Raw genomic sequence first — 16214 nt, 5'->3', positions numbered from 1 at the left:
TAAGTGAATCTTGTTAGGGTTCAGATTAATTTTGAATTCACATTGTTGGGAAAATCTTTCAAAAGATTAATTCAGCAAAGTAAATTGGATCAGAATATATGCATTTTGGTAGTCCTATACATCATGTAACCTGATTAAAGAGTTGAGATACTAGAGCTACAAAAGCAAACATTCAGGGGAATCCCAAGATGGGGAAGTGTTAGTTATGCAAGATGATTACGTTCTAGACATCTGCTGTATAGTACCGTGTTTATAATTAACAGTACTGTGTTATACACTTAAAAATTTGTTAAGAGGGCAGACTTCATGTTAAGTGTTCTTATCACAATTTTAAAAAGTTACTAAAAGCAAACAATAAAATAAAATAACAGAAAAAGGGAACCTTGGCATAAAATGGTGCATAAAATGCAAGGTAACCAGGTGAAAAGAAAAAAGAAAACCAAAATGTCTGTTAATTATCCCAAAGGTAAGTGTTTCTCTAAGAGTTTTCCTCAGATAATCCTGCATTAGATTCATCTGTGGAGCTTGTTAAAGATGTAAATTACCAAATCCCACCCCAGTACGACCTGCAAAATGGGAATATGCGATAGGAGGTCTCAGGAATCAAATACGTCAGGTGATTCTTTTTCATGCTAAAATTGGAGAACCATTTATTTAGGTCCTTCAAATCCTTGCTATCATCAAGAACATTTACTACCCACTAGCATGTGCCTAAAAACTGTCCCTATTCAACCAAAGATTCATTCTTCCTTCTAACTAAAAAAGTCCTGTCATATCAGATTAAATTGCAAAGCACATTACCTACTATATTTCTTTACAAAAAAGACAAATTCAGAAGAGTAGAAATAGTATCAGAATAAACTCCGCTGCTGTAACATCTCTTTTCCTTTTTTACATAGTTGTAGTTGCCATGAGTCACAGCTGATTAATTTCTCACTGAAGAAAGAGTTTCCCCCCCAAATTGTATGACAGCCACAGGATGTCTTTTGTACAATAACAGAATATTCAAACTTTCATGTGAATTATTTTAGGAAATGCACCTTCTGCCAAATAATAAAAAATCATAAAGACTTACATAACACTCTGAAAGACTACGATGTGTTAGATCTTTATGAGTAATTATATTTTATGTGTGTCTCAAACTCAAAAGTCTCTCTAGAGTGGGTTTATACTTGTTTAGCAAAAATTATTGAAAAAATATTCAAAACAATAGGCACAATAATACAGTCTCAGAGTACATAATCATATGTGATTATCATCAGAATACATTATATGTGATCGTTTGCATAGGAGAGATGAAGTTTCTCTTTCCCTAGCAAATGGCTTCTCCAATGTGTCTAATTCAACCTTGTAATATGAATTACATTTAGCTGAGTAACTTATACACACTCAATGTTCAAGAAAAGTCTTCCAAATTAACCACATAATCAATTTAAAAAAGCAGAGATGAAGGTAAATATTTCAAATTGCCCTTAAGCCTTTTGGAAATATTTATGAAAAGACTGATACATTTAATAATTGCAAATATTGTCTATTTAGTTCAAAAGGTGCTCTAAAGATCTGTCAACCTTTTGTTTGCCTCATCTGAGATACTACAAAATGAACATATAATTAAACTACATTTCCTTTTATACCTCCTATCCGATTTTTCACTTTTTCCTAATTAAGATTAGATATGTCCTTGTCAATCCTAATTAGTAATGAGTTTCCATACTTATAACTTGAATAATTATTGAAGAGGAAAGGGAAAGATACATAATGTCATATATACACACAGAGGCACACATGCATGTATGTATACTTGTAAATATTGAAGATGAAAGGAAACATAGACTAATATACTATGCATATGAAAAAAATGAGGTAATTTTAGGAATTCCTAATGTGCATCATGGGAAGATCAATGGAAGAAAGCAATGAATTGTAATTTATTCTGTTATAGTACATTAATCTATGGCCTTTTCAATCTTAACAAGATTTGTTTTAATGACTTAAAGGCTATAAATAACATTTGGTGATTAGGCAAAGAGTTGGCCTGGATACCTGTCTTGTCCCTAACGGTCACGGAAGTGGAAGCAGGAAGCAGAAATATTGACATCCAAAGCCAAAGTTTCCAAGGGCCAGTGAGTCTCATTGTGCCTTGAAACCATGTGAACGGCCACAGATCTGCAACAGAAAAAAAAAAATTTGAATAAAAGTTTATTGTATGCAGCTCCTTTCAACATCTCCAGAAAATGTTACCAAAGCAAAACCAATCAATGTTACATCATATATCATCATATAACAGGAAATATGATTATATATGCAATGGTGTATCTCAATATATACCTTAATCTGTATGATAAGAGCTCTGAAAAGATTTTCAGATTAGTTTCTAGTTAGTTATTGATGTTGATACAGCTTCTTATCAGTTAAATTTTCTCTGCTTTTAAATTTTTTTAAGCAACTACACTTAAACTGACACTTTTTTATTTTTAAACATTGTGGTCAAATACACACAATATAAAATTTATATTCATAACCATTTTTAAATACAAAGTTCAGTGGAATTAAATAAATTTATATTGCTGTGCAACCATCCCCGCCATCTGCAGAACTTTTTTCATTTTGCAAAACTGAAACTCTGTGCTCATTAAAAAATAATTTCCCATTTTCCTCTCCCCCAACTCCAAGCAGCCTTCATTCTACTTTCTTTCTCTATGATTTTGACTAATCTAGGTACTTCATATAAGTGGAATCATTCAGTATTTGTATCTGTTTTATGACTTTATTTCACTTAACATATGTCCTAAAGGTTCATCATTTTGTACATTGTTTCAGAACTTCCTCCTCTTTTAAAGCTGAATAATATTTCATTGTATGTATATACCACATTTTGTCTGTTCATCCATCAATGGACATTTGGGTTGCTCCCATCTTTTGGCTATTGTGAATAATACTACTATGAACATGGATATACAAATATCTGTTTGAGTCCCTGCTTTCAATTCTTTTGGGTATATAGAATCAGAAGTAAAATTGCTAACAATACAATACAATACAATAATTCTATTTTTAATTTTCTGAGAAACGAGACTACTGTTTTCTATAACAGCTGCACGATTTTCATTCTTACTAACAATGCACAAGGGCTCCAATTTCTCCATATCCTAGATAATGCTTGCTATTTTGTCTTTTAAAAAATATATATATAGGCCGAGCGTGGTGGCTCATGCCTGTAATCCCAGCACTTTGGAAGGCCGAGGCAGGCGATCACAAGGTAAAGAGATTGAGACCATCCTGGCCAATATGGAGAAACCCCTTCTCTACTAAAAATATAAAAAAATTAGTCAGGCACGGTGGCGGGCACCTGTATTCCCAGCTACTCGGAAGGCTGAGGCAGGAGAATCACTTGAACCTGGGAGGTGGAGGTTGCAGTGAGCTGAGATTGCGCCACTGAACTCCAGCCTGGGTGACAGAGCAACACTCCATCTCAAAAATAAATAAATAAATAAAAGAAATAAATATATATATATAATTACTATCCTAATGGGTGTCAGATGGTATCTCACTGTGCATTTGATTTGCATCTCCCTATGTATTAGTGATGTTGAACATCTTTTCAGGTGCTTACCAATCATTTGTGTATCTTCTTTGGAGACATGTCTATTCAACTCCTTTGCCCTTTGCCCTTTTATTTATTTATTTTTTTTGGAGACAGAGTTTCGCTCTGTAGCCCAGGCTAGAGAGCAGTGGCGCAATCTCGGCTCACTGCGACCTCCACTTCCCAGGTCCTGGTTCAAGCAATTCTCCTGCCTCAGTCTCTCGAGTAGCTGGGATTACAGGCACGTGCCACTATGCCCAGCTAATTTTTGTATTTTTAGTAGAGATGGGGCCAGGCTGGTCTTGAACTCCTGACCTCGTGATCTGCCCACCTTGGCCTCCCAAAGTGCTGGGATTACAGGCATGAGCCACCATGCCCAGCCTCCTTTGCCCATTTTTTTAATCCAGTTGTTTAAGTTGCCTATGCTTTTTGCATTGTATAATATACAATGATTCATATTATTAAAATATAATTATATTATTCACAAGTCTGTTTTTCCTTCTGAACATTAGTTTTACATATTTTGGCTTAATTGATGTCATGTTTTCTATAAACTTAACTATGTTGTTATTGGATTGAATAATCACTGTTACTGAAGTGATTACTGCACATGTGAAAAGTAATCTTGCCTTATGTTTATAAAGAAAAAATGAATACGTGCAACGCCTACCTCACCTGAGCTGCCATTGACATTATATTTAATATTAATGTATTACCTCCAATAATTTTTTGTCTTTCTGAATGTACACTTCTACTCCTTTCGTACTGAAATAAAAGATTTAGTAAATAGGACCCCTGTAATGGAAAACTTAAACATCATTTAATTTTTTTAGTGAAGCAACTAATGTGGAAATAAATTGCAAGTGAAAATATAATGGCTCCCTCAGTGTATTTGGTAATTGCAGTATTATTAAAATAGCTATTCTAAGAGGTCTAAATATGCAAATAAATGTCATATCACTTGCGTGCCATCATTCAAAGTTTAATTAAGAGTCAAATATAAAAGAATTAATTATACCAGTGTCTAAATTCTATCAGTAGACACTCTGGAAAAAAACTAAAGCCACCATCTTCTTTGGTATTCTGTGTGTGCCAAATACCCTAAGATCAGCATTTTAAAATTAATTCAAGATTTCAGATCTTTCTGGGTGAATAGCTAGAAGTGGCAATTGCAATATTAAAACTGTATGTGTCGTTCTAAATATCAAACAGCTGGTTTTAAGCCTTATTTCTTTTGAATTCTCTCATCTAGATATAGTCCTAATCCTCATATGACTTTGCAAAATTATCCTAGCTATTATTTCAAGTCAGTTGGTAACTGTTAAAGAAATTAATTTTATTTCAAAGGAAGGAACTCATAAATATTGATCTTATTTTTAGAGAAATCCATGGTTATATTTTTAACCAAAAGTGATTTCTATTGGTTGATAAATTAGTAGTTTGGCACAGTGGTGACAATCATGGCTTCATGTCTGGACTCTGCTACTTGTGGAAAAGCTATGTACCTTCTCTAAGCCCTAATTTATTCATCTTCAAATTGGAAATAATACTAGGAATAAATTATTTAATGCATGTGTATTATATAGGGCCTTAACTTAGTCAATATTCAAAAGGTACCTGATATTATAATTGTTTGCTGTACATATTAATAAACAATAATTGGAAAAATTTAGTTGTACCTGTCTCTTAAGCTTGATATTTGGACAATGGAGACGTGTCAAAGCAGTCTAGAAATTTATGTTCACCGAAGCTTTGGTCCCTGTTAAAACAACAAAGAACCAGAGGGCTACAAAGCTATAAGCATATGAATTCGACCTTGACATCTCCTAATTACTTCCTTGAGCCACTTAGCTTCTATCTCATTTATCCAAAGTATTTGCAGAATAAGATTTATGGCTAGTTGACTAAATGTTCTAGTTATTGAAGAATTGCCATTCTACTACTCTACTGAAATGCCTCTCACCAAGTTCAGCAGAAACTTGAAAGAAGAATCCGTTTCTCTTCCCTTCTTCAATTCTTGGTGGCACCTCCAATAGCCGACAATTCTTTCCTTCCTGAAACTCTCTTTTATTGGCCTCCCTGATCTGACACTCTCTCGGATTTCCTTTTAAATATTCTCAGACCTTTCTTCTATCTGATTTCTTAATACTGGGATCTGTGAGCCCTCCTTTCCTCTCTTTATAATGTCTCCTTAGATGACGTCACCATTCTCTTGGCTTTAAATATTATCTGTAAGATGGTTAATCTCAAATTTACATCTCCCATCCAGTCCTCTTGACTGAACTTTAGACTGTGTGTCCAGCTGCCTATTCAAAATTCTCTCTTAGATGTCACACAGATATCTATAACTTAATACATCCAGATAAATTCCTGATTTCGAACGACAACTTGTTCTTCTCATGCTCTTCCCAGTCTCAGTAATTACTACCCATTAAAATGATCAAACCAGAAACCCAAGGACCCCACTGATTCTTCTGTCTTCCTTATCCCCATCTCCTACTTCCAAACCATCAACAAGTCATGTCAGTGTTACCCCAAACACATCTCACATCCACTTATTTCTCTTATTTCTCTGCCACTATCCCATTCAGATCACCCTGGTCTAGACCCCTCAACAGCTTCCAATTAATTACTGAATTCATTCATTACTGAATTCTGACCACAGTTATTCTCTACATAGCAGTAGAGAACTTTTCTTAAAATGAGAGTTGGTTCATGTCACTTCCTTGCTTCAAGCTTTTTAATGGCTTCCCATTGTACTTTGAATGTAGTCCAAAAGCTGTTCTACAGCCTAGAAGTCCCAAATAACCAGGCCCCTAACCACATCTCCAGCCTCATATGGTACCATTCTTTCCAGTGATGAAATTGCCAGGCTGTTTTCAACTTGAGAAGGTTTTTGTGTATGTTATTTCCTCATCCTGGAACATTCTGTGTTCATCCTTCAGTTTTCAATTTAAATGTTACTATGCGCAAAAGCCCTTACCTGACCAAGAAGCACATTGGTCTCTAGCTTAGACATTATTTTTTCTGTATACGTATGTTTATTGCTCCCCACTCAATTCTAAGTTCCATGAGAGCAGGGACTATATCTGTCTTGTCCATCACTGTATCCTAGGTGCCTTGCACAGTACTTGGAAAATCAGAGACTCAATAAATATTTGTTGAATTTTTAAAAAGTAAGAGACTGCCAATTTACAAATCTTGAGATACAGTGAAATATACTTATTTTGGAATCTGTAGTGATAATTCAATATTTAAAAATAATTCTTAAGGCATTACAAGATCTTATAATCTTTCAAGGGTCATTATCATGAATATTATTTCTCTTTGCACATTTCTTTTTTTTTTTCTTTTTTTTGAGACAGAGTCTCACTCTGTTGCCCAGTCTGGAGTGCAGTGGTGCGATCTCGGCTCACTGCAAGCTCCGCCTCCTGGGTTCACACCATTCTCCTGCCTCAGCCTCCCAAGTAGCTGGGACTACAGGCGCCCACCACCATGCCCGGCTAATTTTTTGTATTTTTAGTAGAGATGGGGTTTCACCGTGTTAGCTAGGATGGTCTCTATCTCCTGACCTTGTGATCCGCCTGCCTTGGCCTCCCAAAGTGCTGGGATTACAGGTGTGAGCCACCACACCCAGCCTCTCTGCACATTTCTAAAATGTGTTCGCTATTTGAGGGTTCTATTATTCAGATCCTGATAAAATGGAAGTGTAGCCCATTCAGCTAGGAACATTTGAAAAACTTTTCATCAAGGTCTCAAAATAAATCCTTGTATATGTTTTAAAAACAAATTGTTCAGATTGTAAACCTTGCTGGAGGCACCGGTAGGTTGACCTCAACAAAACTGACAAGGGCAAAGTTTGCCTTGTGTCTTTCTGAACCTCTCCTTTTCCTGACCAGAAACCTCTCACCATTCCCTGACACCTGCTGTTCTCAGGCTTCTTCTTGATGCTCTGAACACATCTCTGGTACCTTCCCTGGATTTCTCAATTATTGGCTTTGTCCACAACCTCCTTGCTCATCAAAACTTGCCACATTTCCTTCCTGTCCCCACAGGTCCCAGCTAGGTGATTATCAAGATAGATTTACAAATGAACCAAGCCAATGTTGTCAGATTTTAATGTGTTGCTCCTCCCAGATAAAAGTTAAGCTATAATATAGATCTTTAATGCTTTCTCAATGGAGTGGCTAATGAAGAACCTCAAGCTAATATATGTGGATCCTGAGGTTTCTTAAGGCCCTCAAATTTTTTTCTCAAACTTGTCCAAAGATGGCTCACAGTACATATTAAGAAGGCTATGGAGAATACTGGTGCTATGATTTGAATGTGTTGCCCAAATTTCCTGTGTTAGAAACTTAATCCCCAATGTCACAGTATTAAGAGGTGGGGTCTTTAAGGCATTGGGTTAATTATTATGAGGGTGGGTGCAGGGCAAGAGGTCTGCATACCATATGTTTAAATATTTGAAAGTTAAAATAAAGCTAATAACACTCATAAAAAATAATATGCTTTCTCATTTTTCTTCAGCAAATACCTTCATAAAGTCTTGAAAGTCCATGTCAAGTTAGAATGTAACACAGTAGGTGATATGGGATGAGTTGGCCTCTGGCCTAAACCAAAGTTCATCCCTCATTTTTTTTCTTTCTTGGGTCCATCTGCAGCTTGAAAAGCCTCACACACGCATATGTAAATATGCCAGTAAGTCAAAGTTGTGTCCATAATGCCTGCAAACAGCTAACTCTTGACTATTCCTTGGGCCTAGGAGTGTTTACACCTGTGGTCTTTCCCTGGGAAGATGGACCCAACGACAGGGTCTGTTAGACGCTGCGGGGGATTAAGGATCATTTTTTTTTTCAGGGAATTTCAGGATCTTGATTATCCAGAGACTGGTCTAGAAGCTCAGGTTTTAGGTGGGCAGGTCCCCTTAGCTCTGTAAACTCCTAACCCTGAGAGCGGGTGCACATCCAGAGCAAGACTATAGTGGGGTGTTCTAAAATGTAGGGTCCAGAGCAGGCCTAATGTTGGTACTGAAGACAGGTATTATATCCGCATATTACACATAAAAAACACTAACGCTCATAGAATAATCCCAAAGCCTGGGATTCAAGTCCAAGTCTGCCTGACTAAAATGCTTTTACTGTTATATCATAATGTTTACTCTCAGGATGTGGGACAGACATATCACATTCCTACATGCATTCTCTTAAATTTTCAGCTATTTCTATCAAGATTCTGGCCAGACCCCAGAGTTCCCCAGTGCTACAAAGCACCAAAATCACAATGGTGAGTGTGCCCAGCACTGGCAGTCTTGAGTAGACAACATTGATGGAGCCTATAAAGTCTTAAAATCATTCAGACAGCCCTCCCTGTAATATATTTCTTATGGCAACAAAAAGATAGTAAGTGGCTGAAGGCCTAGCCCTAACCTTTACCCCATTCCATTATTCTCACCATCATTTGCCATATGGAATAATTTTGGGTACCAGCTGGGTAAGTGAATTTTAAAACGCCATTGTCCCTTCAACTTTCTTAATCTAGCTCTTGAAATCATTAAGGCACCTATCGAAACCAAAGATATTTGAATAAGGATATAGATTTTTTTAAGTTCTTATTAATCTTTATTTGTATATAGAAAACACAAAATGAATAGAGAGGGACATTAAGAAACCTTAATCATTACTCATTACCATTAATCATAGGCATTAAGAAACCTCATCCTATCAATAGATATTCTATTGATATCTATTGATATCCTATTAATACCTGGCCTCTAGATAGCCTATTGATACCTATTGATAGGATGAGGTTCCACTATGTAACAATCACTGGGGATAAATCAGTGAGCCAAATAGGGAAAGTCGATTGTACCACTCTGGTCACAGAGCTCAAAAGTAAACAAACATCATGTTTTCTTTGAGAGACACTAAAGAGTTAAAATGAAAAACAAAAAACAAACAAAAAAACAAACAAAAACCAAAGAATAACATGTACAGCCAGGCATGGTGGCTCACGCCTGTAATCCCAGCACTTTGGGAGGCCAAGGCAGGCAGATTGCCTGATGTCAGGAGTTCGAGACAAGTCTGGCCAATATGGTGAAACCCCGTCTCTACCAAAAATACAAAAATTAGCCAGGTGTAGTGACAGGCACCTGTAGTCCCAGCTACTCAGGAGGCTGAGGCAGGAGAATTGCTTGAACCTGGGAGGCGGAGGTTGCAGTGAGCCGAAAGATCACAGCACTGCACTCCAGCCTGGGCGACAGAGCAAGACTCCATTTCAAAAAAAAAAAATGGTGGACTTGCTAAATAAGATGGTCAGGAGCTTCTCAGCACCAGTTTTTGAGTGAGCCAAATCAAATGTGCCTGTGAAACATTAACATTTTTACTGTTAAGCCATCTAACAATTTAAAGTGTTCATTGTACATCTTTGAAACTTGGTGTTAGGTAAAAGGTCAGAGTGTTAAAGCCAACACCAAAATAGAAAATAATATGGAAAGGAACCATGAAAAAAGAGAGAAAGAGGAGGAAATAGAAAGACAACACTTATTTGCTTTACATACGTTGTTACATTTAATGTACATGGCATCTCAACTCTCAAAAAAGTAGATTTAATTTGTTAAATGACTCAAAGAACTCATGTTTTCAGAGCATTTATTATAAAGGGAAATAATGTGTGACTGTGTAGGTTGATTTTTAAATCAAAACTTCTTGACCACCATCCAGTATGCCTATACATACGTAACTCCACCAGGAAAATCTGGTCATACTGTTATGAAGTGACACATTGTGTAAATAAGCAAAAACAACAGGTGTTACACATCTGTTCTTTCACCAATCTTTAGAATCTGTCTTTAGTGAAGCTATAGTAGAGTCTATAAACTATTAGAGAAAACCAGCTGCAGAGCCAAGCCTATAGAGTAAAAAATTCAAGCCAATAATCAGGCAAAATATCCCTAAGAGTTTACGACTAGGTCTAGCATTATTCCTTAGTTTTATCAGTGGCTGGAGTAATTAAATTGAAGTAAGTTTGCAGACGTCTTTTGCAATTTAGGCAAAGTTTCTGCCCTCATTATATTCTACAGAAACCTCATGACCTACACATTTTAATTACAGGCATCATCATTAATTTAGGAACTCAAGTTAAAAATTTCAAAATCATCTTCAATTTATTCACCCTCACCCCATATCAAATCTCTGTCAAAGTCTATCAAATCTATTTGTAAACGTCTTTTGAATCCATACCAACTTTCTCATCCTTGCTGAAACTGCCTTAGTTCACGTTTTTACCATTCCTAATCTGGAAAATTGCAATAGACTCCTAACTGGATTCCTTTTCTCCATCTTGTTCCCTTTATTTCCACCTCCCTACTTCTCAAGAATTCTATTTCTAAAACAAAGACCTAGTCATTTAACTGCCCTGCTCAAAGTTTTCTGGTGGCTCTTCATTGCCCACTCCAAAGTGAGGCACTCAAGGCTCTTTTACAGTGGGGCCTCAACTCATCTGTCCAACCACCTGTCCTGCTACCTCCTTCCAAACACTCTCCGCCATCAAATTATTAACAATTCACAGGTTTCTGCATGTGCTTTTTTGGCTACTGGAAAGTCCTTCCAATCCTCTCCAATCTGGAAAACACTTAGTCTGCCTTCAACGTGTAGCTCAAATGCCATGTCCTCTGTGAAGTCTGTGAGAATCATACCAGGGAGAGTTCACTACTCACTGTCCTGTGATTCAACAGGGCTCAATACCCACTTATGCTTCTGCACACTTTATACTGCACTGCTATAACTCCTTTGCATTCTTTCTCTTCCCTATATTGAACATCTTGGAAAAAACAGATTGTATTTTATTTATCTGTGTCTTCTTTAAACTTGACATTTAGTAGGTATTCATGGGATCAATCTGTAGAATGATACAGTCTAAGGCAATACACTTGGACTAAAAATAAACAAATCAAAGGTTGGGAACCATTAAGTAATATAGACAGGTATGGGCTTAACATCTGTAGAATGATGGGCATAAAGAAAAGAATGATGGAGAAATAGAGTAAAAATAACAAAAAGAAAGCTCAGTGAACATAATTTCAGTTACTTAGCGGAACAAAAAAAATAGTACTATTGAAGTTGCTCTCTGCCTCCACAGAAAGCATACTCCCTAGTTCCTAATGTTTGTACTACTTTGAAATATGTCCAACTCTATCACATTTCCTCAGTTTTGTTATTTCTTCTGTTACTTCCAAACTAGTGTCTACATTCCAGAGGGTCTCAAACCTGGGATTCCCTTTGAGCACACTTAACCTATTCTCTCCATTCTCATCAACTTGTCTGTTTTACCGACTCACTTCTCTGAACTATGATTTGTTTCCATCAACTTTTCCGGTACCATTCTCAATTTCAACCATCACAACTGACCTACATTTTTTTCTGATTACAATTCTCCTGCTCTGTTGTGTTCCACAGATATATCTATATCAATGATCCAATATCATCTTAAATTAATATATAATATATGGCCGTATTTTCAAATTCATCCATTTTTCCCTTTTTTTTTCAATTTGAAGGGCTCTACTGGTTTTCTGATCTAATAATCTTAAAACTTCACAATTACTTTTGATTTCTCTTAAAGAGAGGAGGTCAGAAATCCTTTGTGCTTCATAACGTATGCATAGATAAGAGAGGCCTAATAGTCCACTCTGCATACATCATCTTTCTATCGAATTTAATATGCAACTTGCTCACCTGATTATTTTATTATTGGCTTACAAAATAACACCCTAAAAAGCCTATTGCTTCTTAGCCAGTCCTTTCCAATCTCTCCTTGGCAGGTGCTATCTGCTCTACTCATCTCAGATTTCACCCCGCTTGGATTTTCTGTCTTACCAGGCACATGACTGTTTGCTCCTACCTCTAAGCCTTCACACATGCAATTTCTTCTGGCTGGAATGCCCTCCCTGCTGGATCTCTTCTGCTAAGCTAGTTATTCTCTGCCTGTTTAAGATGTACATCCTCAATGTGGCCTGCCTCAGATGACTCAATTCTGGTCCTATTCATTCTGGGTTTTTTTTTTCCAGCATCTTTTCAGGGTTATATATTAGCATATCTATAGCCCTGCTTCCTTGCATTTCAGTTTATTTTTCATACTTCAATTGAATTTTCATTTGTGATGCCACTTAGTCACACTACCATGGTTTCTAACTTCATGTCTTCTTCCGCCTCTAGAACCATTGACTCTGTGTACCCACATTGGCATTTCTGCCTGCTGGAGAAAATAAACTAAAATTGCAGCAGGAGAGATTAAACTGGAGGACCAGAAAGTAGATGGAAATTTTCCATTTTTGGAAAATACCAACAGTTCCCATCTGTTTTGGATGGTTTTCTAGGATGAGAATGATTCAGATATAGAGATGATGTCCCAATTGTGGTAATAAACACATTTGGGTTTCTTTCACCTTTTTGCTCTTTCTTAGACCTGTCTATTTCAGTTTCAGGTTCACTTTCCTGCTCTTTTGCCATACTGTCTCCCTCCTTTCCCAGGAAACCCCATTTAGGTCCCTTAGCACTTAGAGAGCTCAGGTAGGACAAAACCTAACGGAAGCACCTGACAGTTACTTTCTCCACTTTCTATCCCCTAGAGAGAGCATAAATTTTCTGCCTCTGGGGGTCACCCTCCTCTTTTTCATCCTGAAGAGATATTCCTACACAAAAATCCTGTCAGCCCTCCTCAGGAAGGGGCATTTATGCATGTTTTTCACCACTGGAATACCTAAATATCTCAGCTTTGCAGGCCCATATCAAAGATCTCTCTACTTAGAGAGGGTCCTGCAAGTTTCCCACCACTCAACAACAAGGAGATGCCAAGACCCCACATACGAGCAGGGGCTCTTTTCTTTCTTTTTTTTTCCCTTTAGTCTCCTAAAGAATTATCGCAGTGTTTGATTCGGGCAGAGGGGGAGGCATTGGTGTTCTCTCCTTTTTGGGGGGGGGGGGCGGTGGTTGAAAATAGATACTGGTGTGCGTTTGTTTCATCTCCTCCATTAACAGGCAGATGTAAATTCCCCTAGAGCAGAGTGATTATCCTCACATCTTAATCCTCCTCAGACTTATCCAAGCAGAAGATGGGACTGAGTCGTCTTGGAACTGGGGATTGAGGGAGGTGGTGCAATTTATTTCCCTTACTCTTCCATCTCCCAATCTCAAGCTGTGGCCGATGATCACTCTCTTGCCTCTATTCACGGATTGTTCTATTAAAACTACTTATTATCAGCATTCTGGGCCCTCCTCTTTTTGCTCTCCAGCCCACTGTCCCCTGAGGCTGACAAGGCACGCAGGTCCCCTCTGCCTCTTCACCTTCTCATCAAATGAAGCTCCTCGGGGGCTCCTGTGTCACCCGCCTGTCCCCCAGCTCCTCTGCCCACCCTCTTGCCGGCTTCCCGCTCCCTCCGTAACCTCTAAGGGGGTTCGCTTACGCGCCCGCCTGCTCTCGGGGAGCTAGCGTGCCCGACGGCGTGCTTGGTTCCGGGCCAACAAACTTCCTCGCGACCCTGCAGCGCCCTAGCTGGGCCGCCCGGCGCCGCCTCCTGGTTCTCGGCCGCTGTGGCTGCGGCGCCGGCGCGCTCTCGGCGGTGGCCGCGGGACTCTGACAGCGGAGGCGGCGGAGGCTGGGGCCGCGTCTTCCTAGCGCCGCGACTGGGACGTTCCGGCGGCGGCGGCGGCGACGGCGGCGGTAGCTGCAGCGAGGACTGCGGGGACGGCGGCGGCGCTGTGGCCGACCGCGCTGCGCATGCTGCAGGGTAATTAAGGAACAGGGCCGGACGCTCCGGGACGTGGTGGGGCTGGAGTCCGGGAATCTCCGCCCGCGCCGCCCCCGAGAAGCCGCACTTGGGAAAAACACCCGCATGTGGAGTAGATAACCCCGGGCCCGAGGGCACCGCACCGGAACCCCGCGTCTCTTAGCTTACGCCGCTTAACTGGCTGCCTCGCTTCCAGGGCTAACACCGTCAAAAAAAAAAAAAGCGCTCTAACTGCATGAATTGATAGTGAGTTTGTTTTGCTCCTTTAACCCCCCATTTTTTTTGTAATGTATTTGATGTCTGTCCCTACCCGCATCAGCAGTGCTCCATAGTTCCGCTTCACAGACACACATAGCCAGAGAAACCACCTAGAACTTAGGTGTAACGCATGAAGCCTGCATCATGTGAACATAGGAACACGAACTACATGGTATGTACCACATGAGAGTGGCCGTCTCCTGCCAAACGTTTTTGGTCCCATCCTTAAGGCACCTATGGGAACGTTTGCAGGTGTGCATTATTTATCCACCTAAACATATTTCCATGTGTAGCACAGTTTTTACATTTTCTTGAAAAGCAGATGCACACAGATAACTAGAAACACGAGCAGATGACATAGCCCGGGCATGTGTGAGACGGCAAGTGCAGAGCCGGTCGCAAAGCCGCGCAGCTTACCTTGAATTCGTATTTGAGCCCCTCAGAGGCGCAGTGGAGTCCGGACAGGGCTGCGGCACCGCCGAGGAGTGAGCTCCCTGCGAGTGGGGAAGGGGGACGCATCTCTGCCCTTATTAGTCTCTCCCAGTGTGACCCTCCCACTCCGCGAGGACAGGGGACTCTGCAAGAAGGTACTCAGCCAACTCAGGCACAGGTTTTCTTTAATGACAGCGATGTCGCCTTAGAGCTGGGAGTAATGCCTTTCAGGTTTATGTTTTACTAGCAGTTTCACAGATAAAATGACGATTGGATGCAAATGCCTAGAGTTTCTCACTTCTGATCATGAAGTGTCTTCAAAGTATTATTGTATGTGGCAAACGTTCACGATTAGGTAATTGGCTTTTTAACGGTTGAGCTAAGAAAATATATCATTTATGTTTCATTTTTTCACTTTTATGTCAAGAGTTTATATAAAGTTAATTAAGGCAGTCTGCCCACCTTCTAATCACGCTCATATGTAAACGTTTGTGTGGCTTGGTTTTTCTCAGTGTCCACAGAAGTATTTTGTGATTTTAAATACATCTTTCCATGGGTTGGTGCTTCCAATCTTGGCTTTTGAACTCTTTTGGGATCCCTTTGAATATGTGAAAGTGTCATTTTCCTGCAGATTTCTGTGTAGGTGCATGTATGTGTGTGTAGAGAGAGTATATATATATATTTGTAGGCATATATAGTAGGTTTATATACATATATAGGAGGTATATATGGATACTTGTAGGCATATATATTTGTAGGTATATATACATATATAGTAAATTTATATATATGTATACATATAGTGTACGCATATGTATGTGTATATATGAAAAACAGAATGATTTATAGAATTCAGAAGAGTAAACCAGGCATTGGAAAACAGATAAACTGGTTTTACATTTTTATTTCAGTATTGCCACAGTGGGAGAAATAGGATAAATTATATTATTGATCCACAATGGTGAAAATCATCAAGCTTAAAAGTTACCTTAGAACCATAGAAATACACTTCACATATCAGAGCTCCCAGATCAAGGAATAAATAAAATCAGGCAGGCAAAAAATAAAGATGTTAAGAAAAACGTTAAAAGATAGCTCCTTTCCACTTCATTGGAGTGAAACCATTAAAGTATCACTCGTGATTTTTAAACTTCTCTC

At 38.8% G+C, this 16214-nt stretch overlaps 1 protein-coding gene across 1 annotated transcript in view; it reads right to left on the bottom strand.

Moving 5' to 3' along the window:
• The window catches only part of COL19A1 (collagen type XIX alpha 1 chain), a 342117-nt gene extending 327949 nt beyond the window's left edge, over positions 1-14168 (bottom strand). Inside the window, exons 1-3 of the mRNA XM_055113849.2 lie at positions 14043-14168; positions 5263-5342; positions 2044-2166 (exon numbers count right to left, since the gene is read on the bottom strand). Coding sequence (XP_054969824.1) covers positions 2044-2134 — 91 coding nt within the window. The 5' untranslated portion in view covers positions 2135-2166; positions 5263-5342; positions 14043-14168. The remainder of the gene's footprint in view (positions 1-2043; positions 2167-5262; positions 5343-14042) is intronic.
• Positions 14169-16214: the final 2046 nt, after the last annotated feature.

Source organism: Pan paniscus, chromosome 5 (assembly GCF_029289425.2).
Source record: "Pan paniscus chromosome 5, NHGRI_mPanPan1-v2.0_pri, whole genome shotgun sequence".
NCBI classification, from domain to species: Eukaryota; Metazoa; Chordata; class Mammalia; order Primates; family Hominidae; genus Pan; species Pan paniscus.
This window is presented reverse-complemented; position numbering and strand designations above follow the sequence as displayed.